We start from the raw sequence: 19,985 nt of genomic DNA, 5'->3' as shown, positions 1-19,985 counted from the left end.
AACCTCGAAGGTCGTGGAGCGATACCCACAGGCCTGGCACTTGAGACAACTACAGGGCACACTTTATCGTGCATGAAGCAGTGTCTCTGTCTGAGCTTGCTCCTGTTCACATACTTTCTGATCCATGGGACATTAAATTTCTGTGTATCTCAGACTTGGGCCTGTGAAAACATGGATTGGGTGTCCCTGTAGGCATCTCCCGGGTGTCTAATCTGTGGAAACGAAACTATGGTAATAAATCCCATAATAACCATGGGAAATGGAATGAAAAGATGAATTTTCGTGCAAAAGTTTTGAAATCTGTGCAGACTTTGTACACATTCTGTGAACTTTCTGCCTGGATTTCAATGTATTTCTGCTCCCACACAAACTTGTCTTTTAGTAGCATTTTCCATGAGATGTAAGTCCCTTCAGACACGCTCAGAATCACAGGGAACAAAGCTGCCTAGATGCTGAAGTGTGAGCATCTTTCCTTGCGGAGGCAGGATGCCCCAGAAGCCTGGAAGGAGGTCTCCTGCTTCTTTATCTGGTCCCCACTTCTCAGACATTTTCTTCCCCCAAACTCCTCTTGGAAATGAGGTGCACTGTGCTGCCCAAGAAGTAGCTGTACTTCTCTCTCTGAGGTTCTGGGCCCTTCCTCGGGGCTCCACCCCTTCATCCACGAACCTGCCTTTGTTTCCTACATAAGTAAAGCTGGAGCCCCAGGACCAAAGACACCACTTTCAGTCGTTGAAAGAAGCTGAGTGTCACACACCTTGTCTCTGGTCCAATCTGATCCCCTTAAGGGTAGGAGTGAAAATCGACTTCTCCCACCTTTGCTGGGATGCTCAACTAGGCTCCTCACTGAGTAGGCACAAGATAACTAGTAGCAGAAAAGTTACAGCAGGCTCACACAGTGTGAGACTTGGAAGAAGGCTGGATGCCGGGCTGACAGAACATGCTGGCCTTGGCCTTCCTGCGGGTGAGGAGGAATGCTTGGTGAAAAGAGACTGGCTTGTGAGGCAGATAGGGGAGGTGACAGAGGCTGTCCGGGAAGGGCCCCCGGCAGAGGAGTGACCCTGTGAGGACAGGATGCCAATGTTATCTTCTGTCCAGGGAATGGCCGTGGCTAGTGGGATCCCAGAGAGGAGGCATGACCATGCGGTTGCCATTCAAGGATTGTCTTTAGGCTGATAAGGGAGCCCAGAAAAAGCCTCTACCTGAGCTATCCACTATTCTCCGAGTGCCCTGGTCTCAAACCAATCAGCATGGCAGGGTGTTGAGTTTTGGGGTGCCACTTCCTGACCTCCATCACTTGCTTGCATGATTCTCCAGTGGAGGGTGCACTTGACGATAATTTCTCTTACTTTTTTTTTGTCACAGTCTCTCTTCCTTTCCTCTCTAGACCTCATTCCTCTGGGGAGGGTTCAGCTAGGAGGGCTCCTTCTGAAAGGCTCTTTCCCCAGCCTTGGAGCCCACACTCATCTATTTTCCCCCTATCATTCATTTCATTCTTGTGCCATATATTTGTCAGCTTTAAACATGAATGATCTTCCAAAAGTTCATGGAAAAATCCATATGACCAAAAATGAATTTGCAAATTTTTTATATAAACTTTCTAAAACACCTTCCTATTACTTCAGCATCATCTCTGTTCTATAATTGACCACTCTAATATTCTCGTTCACTAATTCTGTGACAACTGAGTTATCTTTCCCGTCAAACCACAAATCTGTGGACAGAGACCTGTCCTGGCCTTCTCTGTGACTTCTTACTCTCAGGGTCAAAGGTCCACATGCAGTTCATCCAGTGTCACACTGCTACTTCATTATGGAATTCTGGTCCACTGATTTCCAAAACTGTTTTCAAATCCTTTTGAAAACATGTAGTCATTATAAATAGTCCAGAGTTGATATCCAAGAGAAATGACTTACCATCCCCACTTAGGAATTTCCTAACTTTGCTTACCATGAAGACACAACCCAAATGACCAAACAGTCAGCATTCATGTGTCTACTCTATCACTGCCAGTGGGCGCCGGGGTGTCCGCATCAGATCCATCCTCTGGTGGGCACCGTAGTCGGTACATAAATGAGATTTCTTATTCCGGAAGGAATGTCTGACAACCGCAAGAATTATGGAGACTTCACTTACCTTCTAGGTGTTCATGCAATTGTACTGAAACTATTCAGCCCACATTGAATTTCCTTAGGTTCCAAATGAATTCAGTGACCACCTCTAGGTGAATAGTTCTCCAAGGATGCTACAAGGAAGAATGAGCCAGAGTTCCTTCGCCCTAGAATCACATAGTCTGCTCTGAGTTAAATAACCAGAGACTGCTCTATTAGATAAATCATTACCACAAGGCATTTCATTCCTCTGGCCAGCAGGAAGCCCAGCCAAGTCTGACTTGGTCACTGCAGCCAGGAGCACCATATCCATTTTATTAGCATGGTTTACAGAGGATTACGTGCGAGACACAGAGCCACTAGTGCAATAAGAACTCTGACAAGGAGATGCATGTGGGTGGAACCAGTGTAAGGCGTGGTGGAGGAGGTGTGGGAGAGAAGGATGAGGAGGGAAGGGGCAGAAACAGTGCCCAAGATCAGAGGGAGAACCTGAACAGGTACAGACAGCAGGAGGCTGGCCCAGCTCAGGTTGATCAGGGATTGCTACCAGAGAGGATCGGGGATACCTGTTCAAAGCTTGGACAGCCAAAGTGCTCCACATTATAGGCTTTGCTCCTTGATCAACTGGAAAAGCCTTATATATTTTATTTAAAAAACAACATTTATTTCTTTTTTATTGGAAAGTCAGATATATATATATATATATATAGAGAGAGAGAGAGAGAGAGAGACAAAGGGGAAGGTTTTCTGTCCGCTGGTTCACCCCCCAAGTGGCCGCAAAGGCCAGAGCTGAGCCAGTCAGAAGCCAAGAGTCCGGAGCCTCTTCTGGGTCTCCCACAGGAGTGCAAAGTCCCAAAGCTTTGGTCTGTCCTTGACTGCTTTCCCAGGCCACAAGTAGGGAACGGGATGGGAAGCAGGGCCGCTGGGATTAGAACTGGCACCCATATGGGATCCTGGCGCATGCAAGGAGAGGACTTTAGCCACTAGGCTACCGTGCCAGGCCCTATGTGTTCTATTTTTTTAAAAGAAAGATTTATTTATTTTTATTGGAAAGGCAGATCAGATTTATGGAGTGAAGAAGAGACACAGAGAAAGATATTCAATCCTCTGGCATACTCCCCACATGGCTGCAACGGCCGGAGCTGAGCTGATCCAAAGCCAGAAGACAGGAACTTCTTCCAGGTCTTCCACACAGTTGCAGGATTCCAAGACTTTGGACCATCCTCTACTGCTCTCCCAGGCCACAATCAGGGAGCTGGATGGGAAGTCGAGCAGTCGGGACATGAGCCAGCATTTGTATGGAATCCTTGCTGCAACACCAGCATCCCATATGAGTGTGGTCTGAGTGCCAGCTGCTCCACTTCAGGTCCAGCTCTCTTCTAACGGGCCTGAGAAAGCAGCAGAAGATGGTCCAAGTATTCCTGCATCCAGGTTCTGGAAGAAGCTCTGGACTCCTGACCTCCAAGCAGCCAAGCTCCGGTCACTGTGGCCATTTGGGGAGCGAACCAGCAGATGGGAGATCTCTCTGTAATTTTGCCTGCCAAATAAATAAATAATATTAGTCAATTTATTTATTTGAAGAGTAGAATGAGACACAGACACAAGTAGAGAGAACTTCCATTCACTGGTTCCCTCCCCAAGTAATAGCAACTGCTGGGGGTGTTCCAGGCCAAAGCCAGGAGCCCAGCACGCCATCCATGCCTCCCTCGTGGCTGGCAGGGCCCTAGCACTTAGATCATTCTCTGCTTCTTTTCCAGGTGCTACAGCAGGGCAACACCGATGGCAATTTAGCTTGCAGTGCCACAGCACTGCTCCCTCTGCCACATAGAGACAGACGGTTGGTGAAAAATATCTTCCATCTCCTGCTTCATTCCCCAGATGCCTGTAACAGCCAAGGCTGGACCAGGTTGAAGCCAGGAACTCCAGCCAGACCTGCCACATGGGTGGGCAGGGACCCGATTACTTGGGCCTTCATTTTGTCCAACTCCCGGGGTGCATATCAGTAGGAAGTGGGAGCGGAAGCGGAGTAGTCAAGGACTCTACCAGGCTTTTTGATGACTGAGTGGTGACTAAACTGCTGTGTACAGGCTCACCCCAAATGTAACTGATTTTTTTTTTCAGCAGCACTTGACCTTCTAGTCACATTCTCTGTGAAACTGTTCAAAAACCTTGCTGATACTACCTCCAAAAACTAAGTAGCATATGTTTCATAAATAGAGCATTCTCGGGTGCACTGAGCTTTGAAAGTCCAAAGAGTAAGCTGGCCTGCTTCCCTCTGCACTCTATTCATCTGGTTTTCTGATCAGCAAGACGGGGCAGAGATAGGAAGATGGATTGTGTGTGATGTGCATATGTTGCACTCTTTAGCAGCGATAACATCTCTAGGACTATCAAAGAAATCTTCCAGGGTTGCAGGATGAAAAATTTTAAAACTGCAGAAATTTTTATTTAGTACATACCTTCAGTCTCTTTCATCCAAATAGCTGTATGTGCCAAAGTTCTTGTGTTCATTTTACCTAGATAACCGTGAGTCTCTCAGCAGAATTTCATTCAACAACCAACTGATTTGAAACAGGAGACTAAGGGCCCTTGTTGACTAGCAGAGCAAGAAGCCACTGGCTTCCGGTTCAGGCTTTAGTCTTCAGGACATTTGCCAAATTCTTGAGACCAACTTGCAAGTAGAGACATGACTGGCCAGATCATAAATCCTTGTTTTCTCAGAGGTGGGAAAGTGAAGAAGATGAAGACCAGAAATAGTTTATAAAGGTCTAATGTTGGGGGAGGGGAGTTATATCAACTGATAGAAAATTATTTCAGATGCTTGCAAACTACACACACACACACACACACACACACACACACACACACACCTATAATGCATTTATTTATCTATTTGAAAGGCAGAATGGCAGAGAAAGTTCATCTGTTAGTTCACTTCCCAAAGGCCCAAAAATCACCAGGACTGGGCCACACCGAAGGCAGGAACCAGGGACTCCATCTGGGTCTCCCAAATGCATTACCGGGACCTAAGTGCTTCAGCCATTATCTGCTGCCTCACAGGTGCATTAGCAGGAAGCTAGATTGAAAATAAAGGTAGGACTCCTTGCCAGCCATTCTGCATCCCTCTGCAGCACAATGTCACCCTCTATTTCAAATAGTTTTGAATGAATTAAAAAGCTCTGTAATAACCAATTCTTTCATGTTTAATACAGTTTTCCCTTGTGATACCTTTGCATTTTTTTATATCTCCCATAATACTCAGCTACTATCCACTGAAATTTAAATATACCCAGGCATCAGATTCCTTAGAAGTTTCCAAAGTTGACCTTATTCACACACCCATGAAGCTGACTGGTGACCTGGACAAGATGTGCAAGTGCTCTAGTAAGTAGCTTACAAAGTGATGATGGGAGCAAATGCCTAAAGTGAGTTAAGACCTGTTTGGGAAACTTGCATCCCATACCAGAGAGCCTAAATCTATGGCCCGACTACTGTGTTTCTAATGCAGCTCCCTGCTAATACACATCCTGCTAGGCAGTAGGATGGCTCAGATCCTTGGGTCCCTGCCACCCACGTGGGAGATCCAGATGGATTCCCAACTGCTTGTGTTAGCCTGGCCTCACTCTAGCTTCCACAGGCATCTGGGGAGTGATGGAACGATTCCAAGTGCATGGAACATATCTCTCTTGCGCTCCCTCTCTGCTGCTCTGCCTTTCAAATAAATAAAAATAAAAAAGATAAGGTATTTAAAGTGGTCTTCTAGTATTTTTGGCCTCCGGATTAAACTCAGTCACACTCCAGACTCCCTGAAAAATACCAATGCTCAGTGTATTGAAGCGCATCCAAGAATATATTCAGAATAAGGGCAAAGGGCAGAGACACCGTGTTACACAAGGAAATGTGAAAACACAGACTTGTTTGATCCAGAACAGAAGGCAAGAGGAGAGGTACATCCCTCAGCGGATTTTCAAACACAGAGGAGATATGCCAGTTCAAAATATCTTATGGAAAAAAAGCAGGGATGTTGATTCCAATAACTCGAAGTCCAAGCAGGGATCCTGGGTTTGGGCACAGCTGGTGCCATGAATTCCAACTATGGCATCTGAACTTGGGCTTTCTTCCGTTGCTTCAGGTTCTACTCTCCCCCATGTTGAGTTTGCTCTTTGGCCAGCTTTGCTTCTTTTCTGGTTTTGTCATACCACCCTACTCCAGCAACCCCTGTGAGCAAAGTGGACCCTCCACACTTCCAGTGAAAGTCCTGGACGCACTGCTCCTAAATGGAACCACTTTGGCCAAGTCCTCATCTCCGTATATCAGAGATCACACAATTCTTCAAGGAAAACTTGGTTACTGTAAGGGGAGTGAACACCAGGCAGGCTGAAACAACAGAAGCCCATATCCCCTTCAGACCTGCAGCGAGCTCTCAGGCAAGGGGTTTTTATGGACATCCAGAAATGAGGGGTGCAGCGCACCCCTCTTACTTGAAGCTTACGATAAAGCAGATTTCAGCTCTTCCAAAAGGGAGCCTTCCACAGAGCCACCGTAGCTGAAACTGTCTGCCTCAAGATATGCCTAGCACAAGGTCTGTCCACATGATCAACTAGAGGCCATAGAAATGGGCAGCCGTCAGGCAAGGAATTGTTGCTCAGGCAAGGAATTCCTGCATTAGAAAGGGCTTTAACTACAGGACCTGTAAGATCACTTTTGACCCTACAATTCTATTATCTTTGTTAATTTCCACAATTCAATTTACAATACAGGATAAACAAACCAACCTAATTTGATCTGGAACTTCTGCAGGCTATCGCAGGTCATGTAATAGAAAACACATGGCTTTAACCATTGTGTTCTCTGAAGTTATCCAACAGACCTTGTCCAGGGTCTCCATATTGTTAGTTACCCTCCTGGCTTTTCTAACCTCTTGCTTTTACTTTTTCTTTAGATTGAGGTGAATGAAGATTGAAACAACCTTCTTCTTTCTGATTTTCTCTTCTTAAATCTTAGAATATGTGAATTCTCATTGCAACTACCTTGCTTACACTCTCACATCTCAGTTGATCTTCCACTTTGTTATTGTAGACTCTCCAAGAAATGGAAGAGAAAGCCACAGATCACAGCTATGGACAGACTCTAGGAAGGCAAATTTTCTATGAGAAAGGAGCATGAGATTTTTAAATTTGCTATTAAAATCATTAAATAAATGTGATATATTGAAGCATTGTTAGAATTACAGGATAAAAACTGCTTCAACCATGGGCCTGGTGCTATAGCTCAGTGGCTAAAGTCTTCACCTTGCATGCGCCAGGATCCCATATGGGTGCCTGTTCTAATCCTGGCAGCTCCACTTCCCATCCAGTTCCCTGCTTGTGGCCCGGGAAAGCAGTCAAGGAGACCCAAAGCCTTGAGGTCCTGCACCCATGTGGGAGACCGGGAAGAGGCTCTAGGCTCCTGGCTTCAGAATGGCGCAGCTCCAGCCGTTGAGGCCGTTTGGGGAGTGAATCATTGGATGGAAGATTTTCCTCTCTGTCTCTCCTCCTCTCTGTATATCTGACTTCACAATAAAAATAAGTTAAATTTTTTTTTTTAAAAAAAACTGCTTGAACCTAATGGAGAAATGGATGCATTTCTGTTGAAATATCATTTGTTAGAAATGGTGCGTAGATTTTAATAGAGGGTATTCTTTCACAGCTGCAAACATCCGCATCACACACATCCACTGCTCTGCTGAGGCTAGACCTGCTGTGTCACAGAACACAACCCTCGGAGAAAACTTTTGTCTTGGCCAGCATATGTCCATCCTTAGTAACGGATCATGTTTTTTGTCTTTTTCAGTGAATGTTGTGTCAATGCTACAGGAATTTTGGGAGAGCAAGCAGCAGCAGGGGGCTGCGTTCCCAAGTGAAGGCGTGGTGGTCTATGAGTCGCTGCCATCTGCCGGGCCTCCCTTTGTGAGCTATGTGACTCTCCCAGGGGGAAGTTGCTTTGGCAATTTTCAGGTAAGCAACAGTCATCAATTCATCAGTGGAAGCTACTTGGGAAAAAATGGAGCAAACCCTTTGTCAAAATGGTAGCAGTCTAAGACTTAGTGGAAAAAAACCTTACAGATACTAGATAGTTGGTCAATTGTTCCAATTTTCTTAAATGGAAGCATTTTATATTAAGATATGCCCTGATATTTTTTTATGGGAAATGGATTTTATAGCACATAATGTTAGTTGTCAGATAGCTGTTGCCCAGACCCTGCAAAATATTCTGGAATAAAACTTAGAGAACAACAGAATAGTGGCCAGGCTCCTGCAACAGTATAAAGTCTCCACTCTCATAAAGTGTGTAGTCATATATGAATCGATCTTTAAGTACCACACAGTGAAGCATGCACAACAGTGACAGGTAGAGGATCTCATTTGAGGGAAAGCACCTGGGCTCAGCCCCGGTCCTGTGTCAGGAAACTGATTTAACGTCTCAGTTTCTCCAGCTCTAGGATTGGCTAGAGATCAAATGAAGCAAATATTGAATGGGGTGGGACTGACATGTGACACGTAGTACGTATTCCCAGTACTGCTTTTGTGATTATGATAAAGCCTTTATCTGTATGATGGAGTGTAACTGATGATATGCGTGAAGATAGATGTAAATGATACGTTTCTACTCACACACAAACATTTACCCACATTAGCCATCAACATCTGGGTATCAAGTGTATGGGACAAAAGCTCCTACAGTAAGTAGGAAATATCACTTATTGGGCTAAGAATGGAGAATTTTGTCTATACTCTGAAGAAATTCATGTACAGAAAAGTTACAACAATTATGTAAAGTTAGACGAGGGTCAATGAAAACACAAGGAAATGTACTTTTATGCTTACTAAATCCTGTAAATGCAGTAAATCATCTATCAATGTTCAGTTACTGGCCAAGATGCGTATTTCATAGCTGATGAGCCCTGTGAAACTCGTGAGCAATTTTTTCTGTCTTAGCTTTGACAACTAAGTGGTCCAGAGGCAAATTTTCAGCCTAAGATAAGTCGAAAGAACACAATGTAGTAGAATTCTAAAGAATAAGTTAATTAATATCTGGTTTATTTTTCTTTCTGCCTTACTCACCCTTTGACATTAACACTTCACTAATTTAGTCTGTCCTGTTACTTGTGTGAGTTTTCCATTGTTGCAAAGCAAGAGAATGGTGTAGTTTGGTAAACAGATCACAAATCCATGCTAGCTCAGAAAGGTCAAAGAAGGATTTGTAGGAAAGTGCAAGTGGGGACAGAGACACACAGCTGGAGGTGTCTGGGTCACACACAGAAAAGGGGACGTGGTACTGCTGGCATAGGGAACAGTGTGCGCAAAGGCATGGGATGAGCGTAAAATAAAAGCATTTTCACAGTTATAAGAAGGTAGTTTGTATGGGATAAGGACAGTTAGACACTCATATAAAATCACAATTAGCAAAGGACAAAGAAGTATACATTTTACTCTTCTTATTCTAAGATTTATTTCTTTTTTATTGGAAAGGCAGATCACATTTACAGAAAGAAGAAGAAACAGAGGGGGGGAGATCTTTCATGCACCTGTTCACTCCCCAAATGGCCACAACGGCTAGAGCTGAGCTAAGCTGATCTGAAGCCAGGAGCCTGGAGCTTCTTCCAGGTCTCCCATGTGGCTGTAAGGTCCCAAGGCTTTGGACCATCCTCTACTCTTTTCCAGGCCATAAGTAGGGAGCTGGATGGAAAGTGAAGCAGTCAGGACACTAACTGGCACCCCTATGGGATCCTGGCACTTGCAAGCTGAGAATTTAGCCAATTGAGTCATCATGCTGCACCCCAGGCACCACATTTTTCAAGAACTTTCTCCAAATCCACTTGCTAGAAAGATATTCTGCCTTTGATTCCCCAAAATAACTGTCCTTGGTTCTCTGCTAGTGCTTAATGTTTTCCACATATATGCATCACATATATGCATGTACTGTCTCTGGAATTCAATTAGAATCCTCATAGAAACAGTCTGAATCCTGAGGTTTCCCATAACTCCAAAACTGTATTTTTCATATGACATATGCATAGTCAAGATTATTGAATACCCAAATGAATGAATAACAAATCCCAAGAACAAATGACCAAATGTTCATTCTTGGCTATAATGAACTGTCAAAGTAGATGTTAGTCCAAACTCTATAAGACGACAGGACTAGGAAGGAAAAGTCAGTAACATTAAAATCAGCCGATATTGTTCTCTTTCTGCGATTAGAGCTTTAAACATATCTGACCTTGAAGGTATTGGTTTAATGGAACATCTGATTCTCTCTGGATTGAATTTGTGCATAGTAACTCCACATGCCTCCCATCCCTTCCTGCTCTCATGACCGTGAATAACCAGGGCTTGATTGTACTCATACCCAGACATGCAACTATGTCTTCAGATATAGCGACTACTCTCTCTAAAATGCAATGCAGTTGTCAGAGCAATGAAGGGATAGAGAGGACAGGAAGTTGAGAACTTCCAATGTTTTTATTTTCGTTACCTAGAGAATTATGGATGTTTCTGTCATCTCATAAATTTTGATCCCGAGTGATAGGATCTCCCTTAGGCAGCAGATTCAACATCCTCCTTGTGGTCTTTTAAAAAATAGAAAACAAAACAAAACAAAAAGGAAAGCTGAACTCTTCAGCAGGGGGCCTCTTGGTGATTTCTCTGATCACTTCAGGGTCTCCCTTTCCTTATGTTTAAATCATCATATTTTAAGGTTCTCGGGGGTGGAGGAGGGAGGTTGCTAACATCCTTGCTTTAAAAGACCCAGAATTTCCTGAATCAAATATGTTTTGAAAATGTGTTTGGGTGGTTGACTGCCAAACCTGGCCCCTTAACCAAACTTTGGCCCTCTAAAATATGGTTGTAGGAAGGAAAAGTGTGGAACGGAAAAGAGAAAGAAAACTCCTCCTAAAGCAATGTCCTTATACTTCTCTTGGTCAGTTTAGAAACCATCTGAAATGCTATTTTCACCATATAACATTTCATCATGTTTTTGCCAGCAGTTGGCCTGTGAGAGACTGCATACTCATTCCTGCATTGCCTCTCACATAATCCAATGTCACCCCTGTGCATTGCAAATCATTTCATGATGGATGATTAATGCCCAGACCATGCATTGAGACGTGGAGAAACCATTATGCCAGCGGTAGCCTTCCCACTGAGCCGTGGACGTCACCTCTGATGGTGCCAAGTCCCTGAGAACACTTGAGGTGGAGTACAGGACTGGAGCACAGAAATAATCCCTCTGGTTTCAGGCAGTTGCCTGAAAGCTGCCTAGGATTATACTCATTCATTCTTTAGAAAACAGTATTCAGGCTGAACTTGAGTTTCCTAGTGAATCAAAGGAAAGCAGTCAAGTCAAAGGCTCTGATGGACGCAAACCACTGGTTTTTACACAAAGAAACCTCCCGTGCAAGTCAATGGGAGGCTTGTTTCCATGAAGACTCATTAAAAATTTTTAGCTGGTCTTGGCACCACAACCGAGAGAGAGAGAGAGAGAGAGAGAGAGAGAAAAGAGAGAGAAACAGAGTAGTGACATAAAATCCCAACCCTGCCTTGAGGCTGTGCCTTCGTAAACTCTAACTCTATAGAAATAGAGGCGTGAAAACATGGTTTTATTTTTAAATGTCTGATGATATAAATAAAGTGACCTATTGCTGCAAACTTATCTTCCCCACCCTGTCACACTGAAACGTGTTAGTACTTCGTGTGCCTTTTCCTAAAAGAAAGCATCTTCTAACATTACAAGTCATGAGTTGAAATTCACGCATTTTGGACATAGTCTCTGTATGCCATTTTTTTGGTCTAGGCAGTTAATCCTTCCGCGCCACACATCATGACCATGAAAACTTGCAGTAATTTCCATTTTTTCACAATAAGAGCAGCACAAGGGCCTTCAGATCAGCGTCTGGCTCCCCTCTTGGTGAACTCAGGGAAAACCACTCATCGTTTGAGCAGCTGTTTTCATTTCTAAATCCAAAAGGGGAACATGAGTATTTTATCTTATTTCATATTTTGATTTAAAAGGTTTGCGATGCGAGTCTTATTTTCCAGCCAGTGACGTGGTCTTCCATATAGAGTCTGCTGGGGTGACTTGGATTAATGAATTCCAGGCTCATTTTGAGTAAAAAAGCAAAATGTCCCTTGAGCAGAGTCCTACGACATGCAGTTATTTCCGTGCGTGAGTTATGATGGAATGGAAAGCATGCCTCCTGCCTGCCGCACTGCTGTGATGGCTCGGTGTTTTTGAAGTGCGAGGCACTAACCCATTTGGGAATCAGATCTTGTTCACAAGGATTTTGGTTGTTGTTAAAAACTGCTCTACAGAAAACAAATACAGGTGTCATAAACATTGGAGCCATCCAGCAAGTTGTACAATGCCAGGGGCCCAGCACCTTCAAACTTTGCTCAGTGGCCATTTCCTTAGTTGTCGCCAGCGTCTACTGCTGTGAGAACGACTCCACGGTTAGAAAACATACACAGGGTTTCCCAGAGCAGAGGCACTCCTTGGGAAGCTCAGTCGCAAAAAGCCTTTGCATTCTCACACCACTCTGGCTTCCCATCCAAAGCCACTGTGGAGAAAGATACCTAGAAAAGCTATTTTCCCAAGCAACGAAAGGCAGGGTCAAAGTGTTGACTTCTGTTTTGTTTTTCTTAAGGCAGCAAGCACACTTCATCTGTATTATCAAACATAAAAACATGTGTTTTATCCTCTGGTGAACTGACTTGAGTCTTCCCAAAGCTCAGGGAATTAAAGGTATAAATCATAATAAATAAAGTTGATAAAATTAAGTTTTTCCCAGGAGAGAATGACTAAGGGAAAATTTGATTAACTGGTATACTTGACCAAATGGAATTGCAACGCTGTTTTTGCTGATGATTCAATAAAGCCTGGGCCTTAACATTCCATAATCCGGCTAGAGATTGAGTTCCTGCCATACCACCCAGCACTCCCGCGCCATCTCAACGCAAACTCTTTCTGTTTGAACCCACCCGTGACCTCTTCCCTGCCTCCTGGGTTGTGTACCCTGACCTCCAGGTACTACCTGCAGTGCACTGTCACTGAATTCTGCAGGAGACATTTTTTTGTTGTTGTTGTTGAAATCTCCATCGGAAAGCAGCCTGGTTTGTAACTAATGAGATCCAAAGATATGTTGCATGACCCCTTCCCATGCTAAAGTCATACATCAGCTAATTATTGGACTTAAATGCCTTGCCCCCAAAATCAGGAGTGCAGACCATTTTAATGAGACCCATTTAATGTCTCAGCCTCATTGTCTAACTTTAATCGTTTCATTTCTTGTACAGCCGAGTGAAGGGAAGTGTTGCACTTCAAACTGAGCAGTAGAGTGTAGTGAAAGGAATGGCTTGGCAAAGGCTCAAACTGGGACTCTCTCCATAGTCAATTCCCAGCCCCAGCGGTTCGACCCAGGAAGATGCTCCCAGTCTCTCCAGGTGGCTAAGGAAGGAAGTCAGCCTCTTTCTCTGCTAAACCCCTCCCGTCCTGCTCAGGCAATCAGAGCCAAGTCCTTTTACATCAAAGCCACTATAAAAATAAACCAAAATCATGAACCCTGATCAATTCATCTTGTCTTCACCTTAACTTGAAAAAAGAACCAGGAGGGGGCATGTGGGAAGATAAAGAAAGAAAAAGAAGGAAGAAAGATCGCAGGGTGTAAAGTACAACATGACTTTGTAATAGTTACCAGGGACCCCGCTCTAGCTATGTGCCTGGAATCGGCATGCAGCGAGGTAATAGGCAGGGCCCAGGTGGTTTCTATTATAAAAATAGCATTCCGACCCACCATGTGCCTGAAACGTTTCTTTCAGTTGACAGGAACTGCTGAGTTTTCTCTGAAAATTGGACTCCCAGGCCAGCCCCTCCCCCCACTCCCAGCTCACACACAGCTCTAAATTGTTCCCAATGGTTCACCATCAGCCTGACCTAGGGGGAGAGAAGTGATATTAACTTGGGTGACTGAGTTTCAACGGTTGCCCTTTTTCACATCACCATCTGGAAGTGGGAGGTGGTTGGGGGGGAATGCTAATATAGCCACAATTAGGTTAATTGGAACACATGCAAATGTTCAGGCTTCGGCCAGGGCAGTCCAGGTCTTTAATGACCTGAAAGGGGGGACTGTTAGCTCAGTGCTTGGCTTGTGGCATTCTTTGTGCTGAAAGTTCGCAGTCGGGATGAAACCGAGGTGTGGGTGACATTGAGCAGAGCTGGCAGGCTGTACACATGAGCTCTGTGAGTCACTTGCTGAGACTCCAGACTCCAAGTTGCAAAAAGCAAACTGTTTCCAACCGCCTAAAGGACTGACACAACAGCCCAAGGGATTCTCACCCCTCATAGAATCAGTTTATTTGTTTTCATCTCCTACCACGTCCCAGTGGGGAGAACCACTTGGGAACCATGAACCATTGAGTGCAAACCATCTAAGTAACATTGACCTACCTGTCCTTGGCCCTGGGCAGGGTGGCGTCTTCAACTTCAGGTGTTAAGATCAATGCAATCTGTCGTATTTGCCAATCCATTACTGCTCGTAGTCAAATGTTCCCTAGGCACATCTATGGATTAATTCCAGAAGGTCTGTTGGCATGGAGAGCATTTGCTGCTAATAATATCTTTTCACACATCCTATGGGTGGGATATGGGTACAGTGAAACTTTGGAATATAGCAACAGCTGCTCAACCCATGAACATGGGGAAAATTATGTATCAAATGAGGGCTGTCAGGAAACTTAATATTTCAGAGTCCAAATTATGTCAGTGTGGCTAAAAGGTATTTCTATCAATGGTGACATCTATAAGCAGTTACTAAATTTTCATAAGTAATTAATAGTGACTAATTTCTCGTTAGGCATTTTTTAATTATAACATGTGCATGACTACCAACATTTTATTTCAATGTAAGAACATTTGCTCATCCTAAACATTGACTAAGCACTATCTTGTTTCAGGACAGCTCATTGGCCTATAGTTAATGTTGACTGGATCTTGACATTGCATAGTGTAACATCTTGAAAAATTATCATTGAGGAAATAAGCAGAAAACTAAAAGTCAGACTGCTTAATTAAGTCAGCAATGTATACATTCTTCCTAAGCCTAACTTCAGAAGAATATTCAAAGGAGTTTTTAAAGACCAGTTTGTTAATTTATTTGAAGTGCAAAGTAACAGAGAGAGGAAGAAACAGAGGCAAAGTGGGAGATCTCCCATCTGCCGGCTCACTCCCCAAATACTTATAACAGCTGGGTCTTGGATACTTGGACCAGGAGCTTGGAACTCCATCAAGATTTGCCACCTAGTTAACAGAGACCCAAGGACTTGGGCCATTACTGCCACAAGGTGCATTAGCAGAAAGCGGCATTGGAAGCGGAGGGGGGGAACAACACAATGCCAGTTTCTTAAATACGTAATTTCATGTTTTCTTTTCTTCTTTGAAGATTTTTGTATTTATTTGAAAGGCAGAGTTACAGTAAAAGAGAGAGAGATCAGTCTTCCATCTGGTGGTTTACTCTCCAAATACAAATAACAGGGAGGGATGAGCCAGGCCAACGATGTGCCTGGGACTCCATCTGAGTCAGCTGGATGGCAAGCACCCAAACACTTGAGCCATCCTCCTCTGCTTTCCCGGGTGCACTAATATGCAGCTGGGTTAGAGCCTGGAACAGCCATTCTCTAAGAGCAGCCTGGGGTCCACCTGCTCCAGAATCCATGGGAAGCTTCCCACAATGCAGATATCCACAGGGATGCATCTGAGGAGGCTGATCCAGGTCAGGTGGGACCCTAGGATTCACAGGTTGGATAGTCTCACAAGTGATCACGCTACGAAAAGTGATGGTCATGAACAGCAGATCTAAGTGCCTGGCCTAGGCTTGCTGGTGATCTTGACAGCATTCCCCGCAGACCCCTGGTGGCTGGCTGGTGATCCACACACAAATCACATACAGGGCCAGAATGAGCTCATCTTGGAGGGAATTTACTTTCCACTAGAGCTAGTCGGGTGGTATTTAATATAAATAAGATTTACTCTTGAACACTCATCAAACACCTGTTAAAATTGTTGAACCATCCTACATGGTAAAATTCCAAAATCTGGAGGCCCCAAATGCAATCAGGAAAGCCCTGGTGGCTGGGAAAAAGACTGTGTCCCCAGGAGAAGGCATCTAGTCCCATCTGACCTTGCCGTCTCTGGTGTCCATCCCCTACGGCCCGGGGTAGCATCAGAAGGAGAGCAATGGGAGGGAGGAGGATATAAAGATCATTATCAGTACCTTCCCATCTTCAACTGTCACCACCATCCTTGGCCTCTTCTTTTCAATAAAACATTCACCTTGAGGGACCAGGAGGAGACATTCTCATAGTCTCTTGTCAAGTCATTCCTGATGGTGTCTGGCCGGGTATTGAGAGCTTCAGTCAAGATGTCCACATCCCAAGGTTTGGATTCCTACTTCCAGCTCCTCTCTCTAACTTTTGCTAATGCAAACCCTGTGAGCTGAGTCCTTGCCACTCACCTGGGATATCTGGACTGAGTTCTGCTCTCCTGGCTTTGGCCTGGCTGGCCTGCTCCCAGATACTGCAGATTTGAGGGACAGTAAACCAACATATGGAGCATTTATTTCTCTCTCTCTCTCCCTCCTCATCTTTCCTGCTTTCTGTTCCTCAAATAAATAAATAAATAGCACATGGACTAGGGAAGTTGCAACTTTACCTGAGTACTATACTGCTTTAAGCAATGCCATGTGACCTTAGTCAAATTAAAGATCTGCTTTATGTCAGAATGGGTGATCAGTCTATGAAGAGAAAGAGCCTGGTGGTGGTCAGACAGACCTGTGGGGGCATCTCGCTTTATTCACTTTTTAAGGTGTATGACCTTCAGATACAGAACTGCCTGAAGTCTTCGTTTTCTCACCTGCTAAATAAGGATAATAACCAAACCCGCTTCACAGCATGGTCATCATAGTGACACATGATAATAAACACAAAGCGGTTAACACCACGCCAAGGGCATGGCATCAAGCATGAGCGCTGTTACTGAGCTCTCCTCGGGGGAATTCCTAACTGCCTGCTACGCACAAAGCCTTTGTGGTAGTCAAACACTGCTATATAACAAGTCGTCTCAAAACCTGCAAACATTTGCTATCCTGCCCAGTTTTGGAAGAGCTGGAATCTAGAAGCAGCTTATGTGGGTGGTTCCTGGAGCTGGAAGGTAAGTTGTCAGCTGCAGTGGCACTGTGCTGCAGGTTTGACAGGAGACTAGCAGGTCAGCTTCCAGACTCATGCAGTTGCCTGTGAGCACAGTCCCCTGACAGAGAGGGTGTCTGGAGAACCTCCCACCATGCATGTGGCAGCTGACTTTACTCTGTACAAGTGACCTGAGTGAGACAAGAAGGTCTGTGAGATCAACAGAGTCACAGTGTCTTGTAGCTTGCTATCAAGAGTGACATTTCAGTACTCCTTGCCATATCCTGCTGGCTTCACACGCTGAGCCCAGTAGGGAGGAAATGTGGGGCACATCTTGCAAACCTAGTACCCGTGCCTTTCTTCATTTGTTTGCTTTGACTTTTTATGTTTCATTAGTTATTTCGGAGATAGAGAGAGCTCCCATTCGCTTCTTCACTTGCCAAATGCTCTCAACAGCCGAAGTCATGAGGCCAGAACTCAGTGATAGTATCCCATGTGGGTGGCAGGAATGAAACTACTAGAGCCATAGCCTCCTGCCTCCCGCAGTGTGCATTAGAAGGGAGTTGGAGTTAGGAACTAGAGACAGGTGGCGAGCCCTAGCACTTGGAAATGGAGCATGGGCAGCCCAACCCTGTGCCTTAACCCTTAAGCCCAAAGCCTGCCCCCTACCACTGCCTTTCAATAGCTTTCCTGAGCAAAGCTGTGGTTGCCCTTCGTTTTCTTTTGGCTTCAATTTTAGATTAGTCAGGAAGCTTTGGAATGATGAGGGCAGTTTATAATCTACCAGTAAATGAAAGGTATGTGAGCTTTAAGATAAACGGCTGAGTGGGGTCTGCTGGCCACTTGGAAAACATATGGCTCTGCATGCCGGAGGGTTCCACAGCTGACTTTGGTAAAAGCTTGCCTATTAAATATTCCAGCTCTGCACTTTCATGAAATGCAAAGGACAGAAGTTGTCTCTCTATATTAACAAGCCAGGGTGGTTAGCGGAGAAGGCATGGTTTACAAATCTGTATTTATGATTGAGGTCTGGCTGCAAAACAGCTAGAATAAACCATACAACCTGGGAAGTCTAATTCTAGCAGGAAGTTGCTTTGAAATAACATCATAGTTCACTCACTCCCCAACTGATGCCTTTGACGGCTGATCTGGACACCAATAAAATGTCCTGTCACTTGCTATATTTTATTTTCTGACACTGTTTCCCACTGTTTGATGGTTAACACTCATGCTGCCTGTCCTCAGCGGAACCCACAACACTCCAGTTGAGAGATGCCAAGCATGTTGCTTTTTGGCTAAATTTCTTGCCCAAGGACAAGTTCTTCTGGGTTGAAAAGATCCCATTGAAAGATCCCCAAAGAAAACTCTGCAGCCATTTCTGGCTTAAATTTGTAGTTCTAGAATGTAACAGAAAGCGGCTGGTTAACATTATAGACATTTTGAAGTACTTGTCTCTCAGAAATGCAAAGAATAATAGCAAGAAAAGCCCTCTGAAGGCTCTGAATTTGTTTTATTTTATGTACTTATTAATTGGTACACTTTCTCCTCCATTTTAGGCAAGGATTCTGTGCATTGAAACAATAAAATAAGTAAAGACATGTGTCTGCTTTAAAATCTTGATATTGGTTAAGTCTCTGTAGCCCCTTTTTCCTGCTTTCTGAGTAAAGACTTTGAGCCGACTACACTTTGATGTCCCAAGCAGTGCCATTTGGCTATAAATGTCCAGGCTGCCTTTGATCTAGTACTTAGCCGGTCTTATTTAAAATAGATAGCTCCTTTTATCTGGGTCGTGTTTACCAGTTCTCTCTGTCTATGAAAGATGGTTTAAGTTGTTATTGTTTAGATAGAAATTTGTTTCTTAAGAGCACACCAATTAGATCTGAACTCAAATCCCCCAGATTCTAAAACCTCCAGAGCACTATTATGGATTATACAAAGCTGTGGCCCATTACAATGAGCTGCTCCCACAGTTCCGGTAATACTTGTGAAAGCTTTGTCTGCTTTTCAATGGGGAACTAACTTTGTGAAGAAAAACAAACACATCCCACACTCAGGCAAAAAAAATAGAAGAAGAAGAAATCATCCCAACATGCGAAGTGCTCTTTTTCTTTTTTAATATTTTAAGAATTTATTTATTTGAAAGGCAAAGTTAAAGAGAGGGAAAGAGAGATTGCCCATTTGTTGGGCCACTCCCCCCAGAAATAGGCACGGTGGCCAGAGCTGGCCAAATTCAGGAGCCAGGAACTCTTTTGGGGACTCGCACGTGAGTGTAAGGGTCTAGGAATGTGAGCCCTCCTCCATTGCTTTCCAGGGCACAGTAGCTACGAGCTGGATCACAGAAGCAGAGCAAGTGACACTCAAAACCAATGTGCAGGCAGCAGCTTTACCCACTATGCTATAGAGCCAGCCCTAATGTTCTATATTTTTTAAGGACTAGAAGCCTTTATCTTTCATGGTTGTCTTTAAATAGGTTTTCTGACTAAATTCTATCCAATGCCTTAGTGGCAGGTTTTCCAGCTTCCCAGGCTGTGTTCAGTTACTCTATCAACAAACTATGATAGAGGGTTCGTGTACAGAAGCTCAGTAAGCAGTTCCACTGCAGGGCTGCCGGTGCTCCGAGTCCTCTCAGCCTGGCACTGCCAGTGGTCAGGGGAAGCATCTC

The 19,985-nt window shown here is 44.3% G+C and overlaps 1 protein-coding gene across 1 annotated transcript in view; it reads left to right on the top strand.

Moving 5' to 3' along the window:
* The window catches only part of LIX1 (limb and CNS expressed 1), a 42,756-nt gene that overhangs the window by 10,142 nt on the left and 12,629 nt on the right, over window positions 1–19,985 (top strand). The window contains exon 2 of the mRNA XM_004586188.2: window positions 7,941–8,104. Within this exon, the coding sequence (XP_004586245.1) occupies window positions 7,941–8,104 (164 nt within the window). The remainder of the gene's footprint in view (window positions 1–7,940; window positions 8,105–19,985) is intronic.

The sequence above is a fragment of the Ochotona princeps genome, chromosome 28, assembly GCF_030435755.1.
Source record: "Ochotona princeps isolate mOchPri1 chromosome 28, mOchPri1.hap1, whole genome shotgun sequence".
In the NCBI taxonomy this organism is placed as follows: domain Eukaryota; kingdom Metazoa; phylum Chordata; class Mammalia; order Lagomorpha; family Ochotonidae; genus Ochotona; species Ochotona princeps.
Note: the sequence above shows the minus strand (reverse complement) of the source record. Positions and strands in the feature narration are given on the sequence as shown.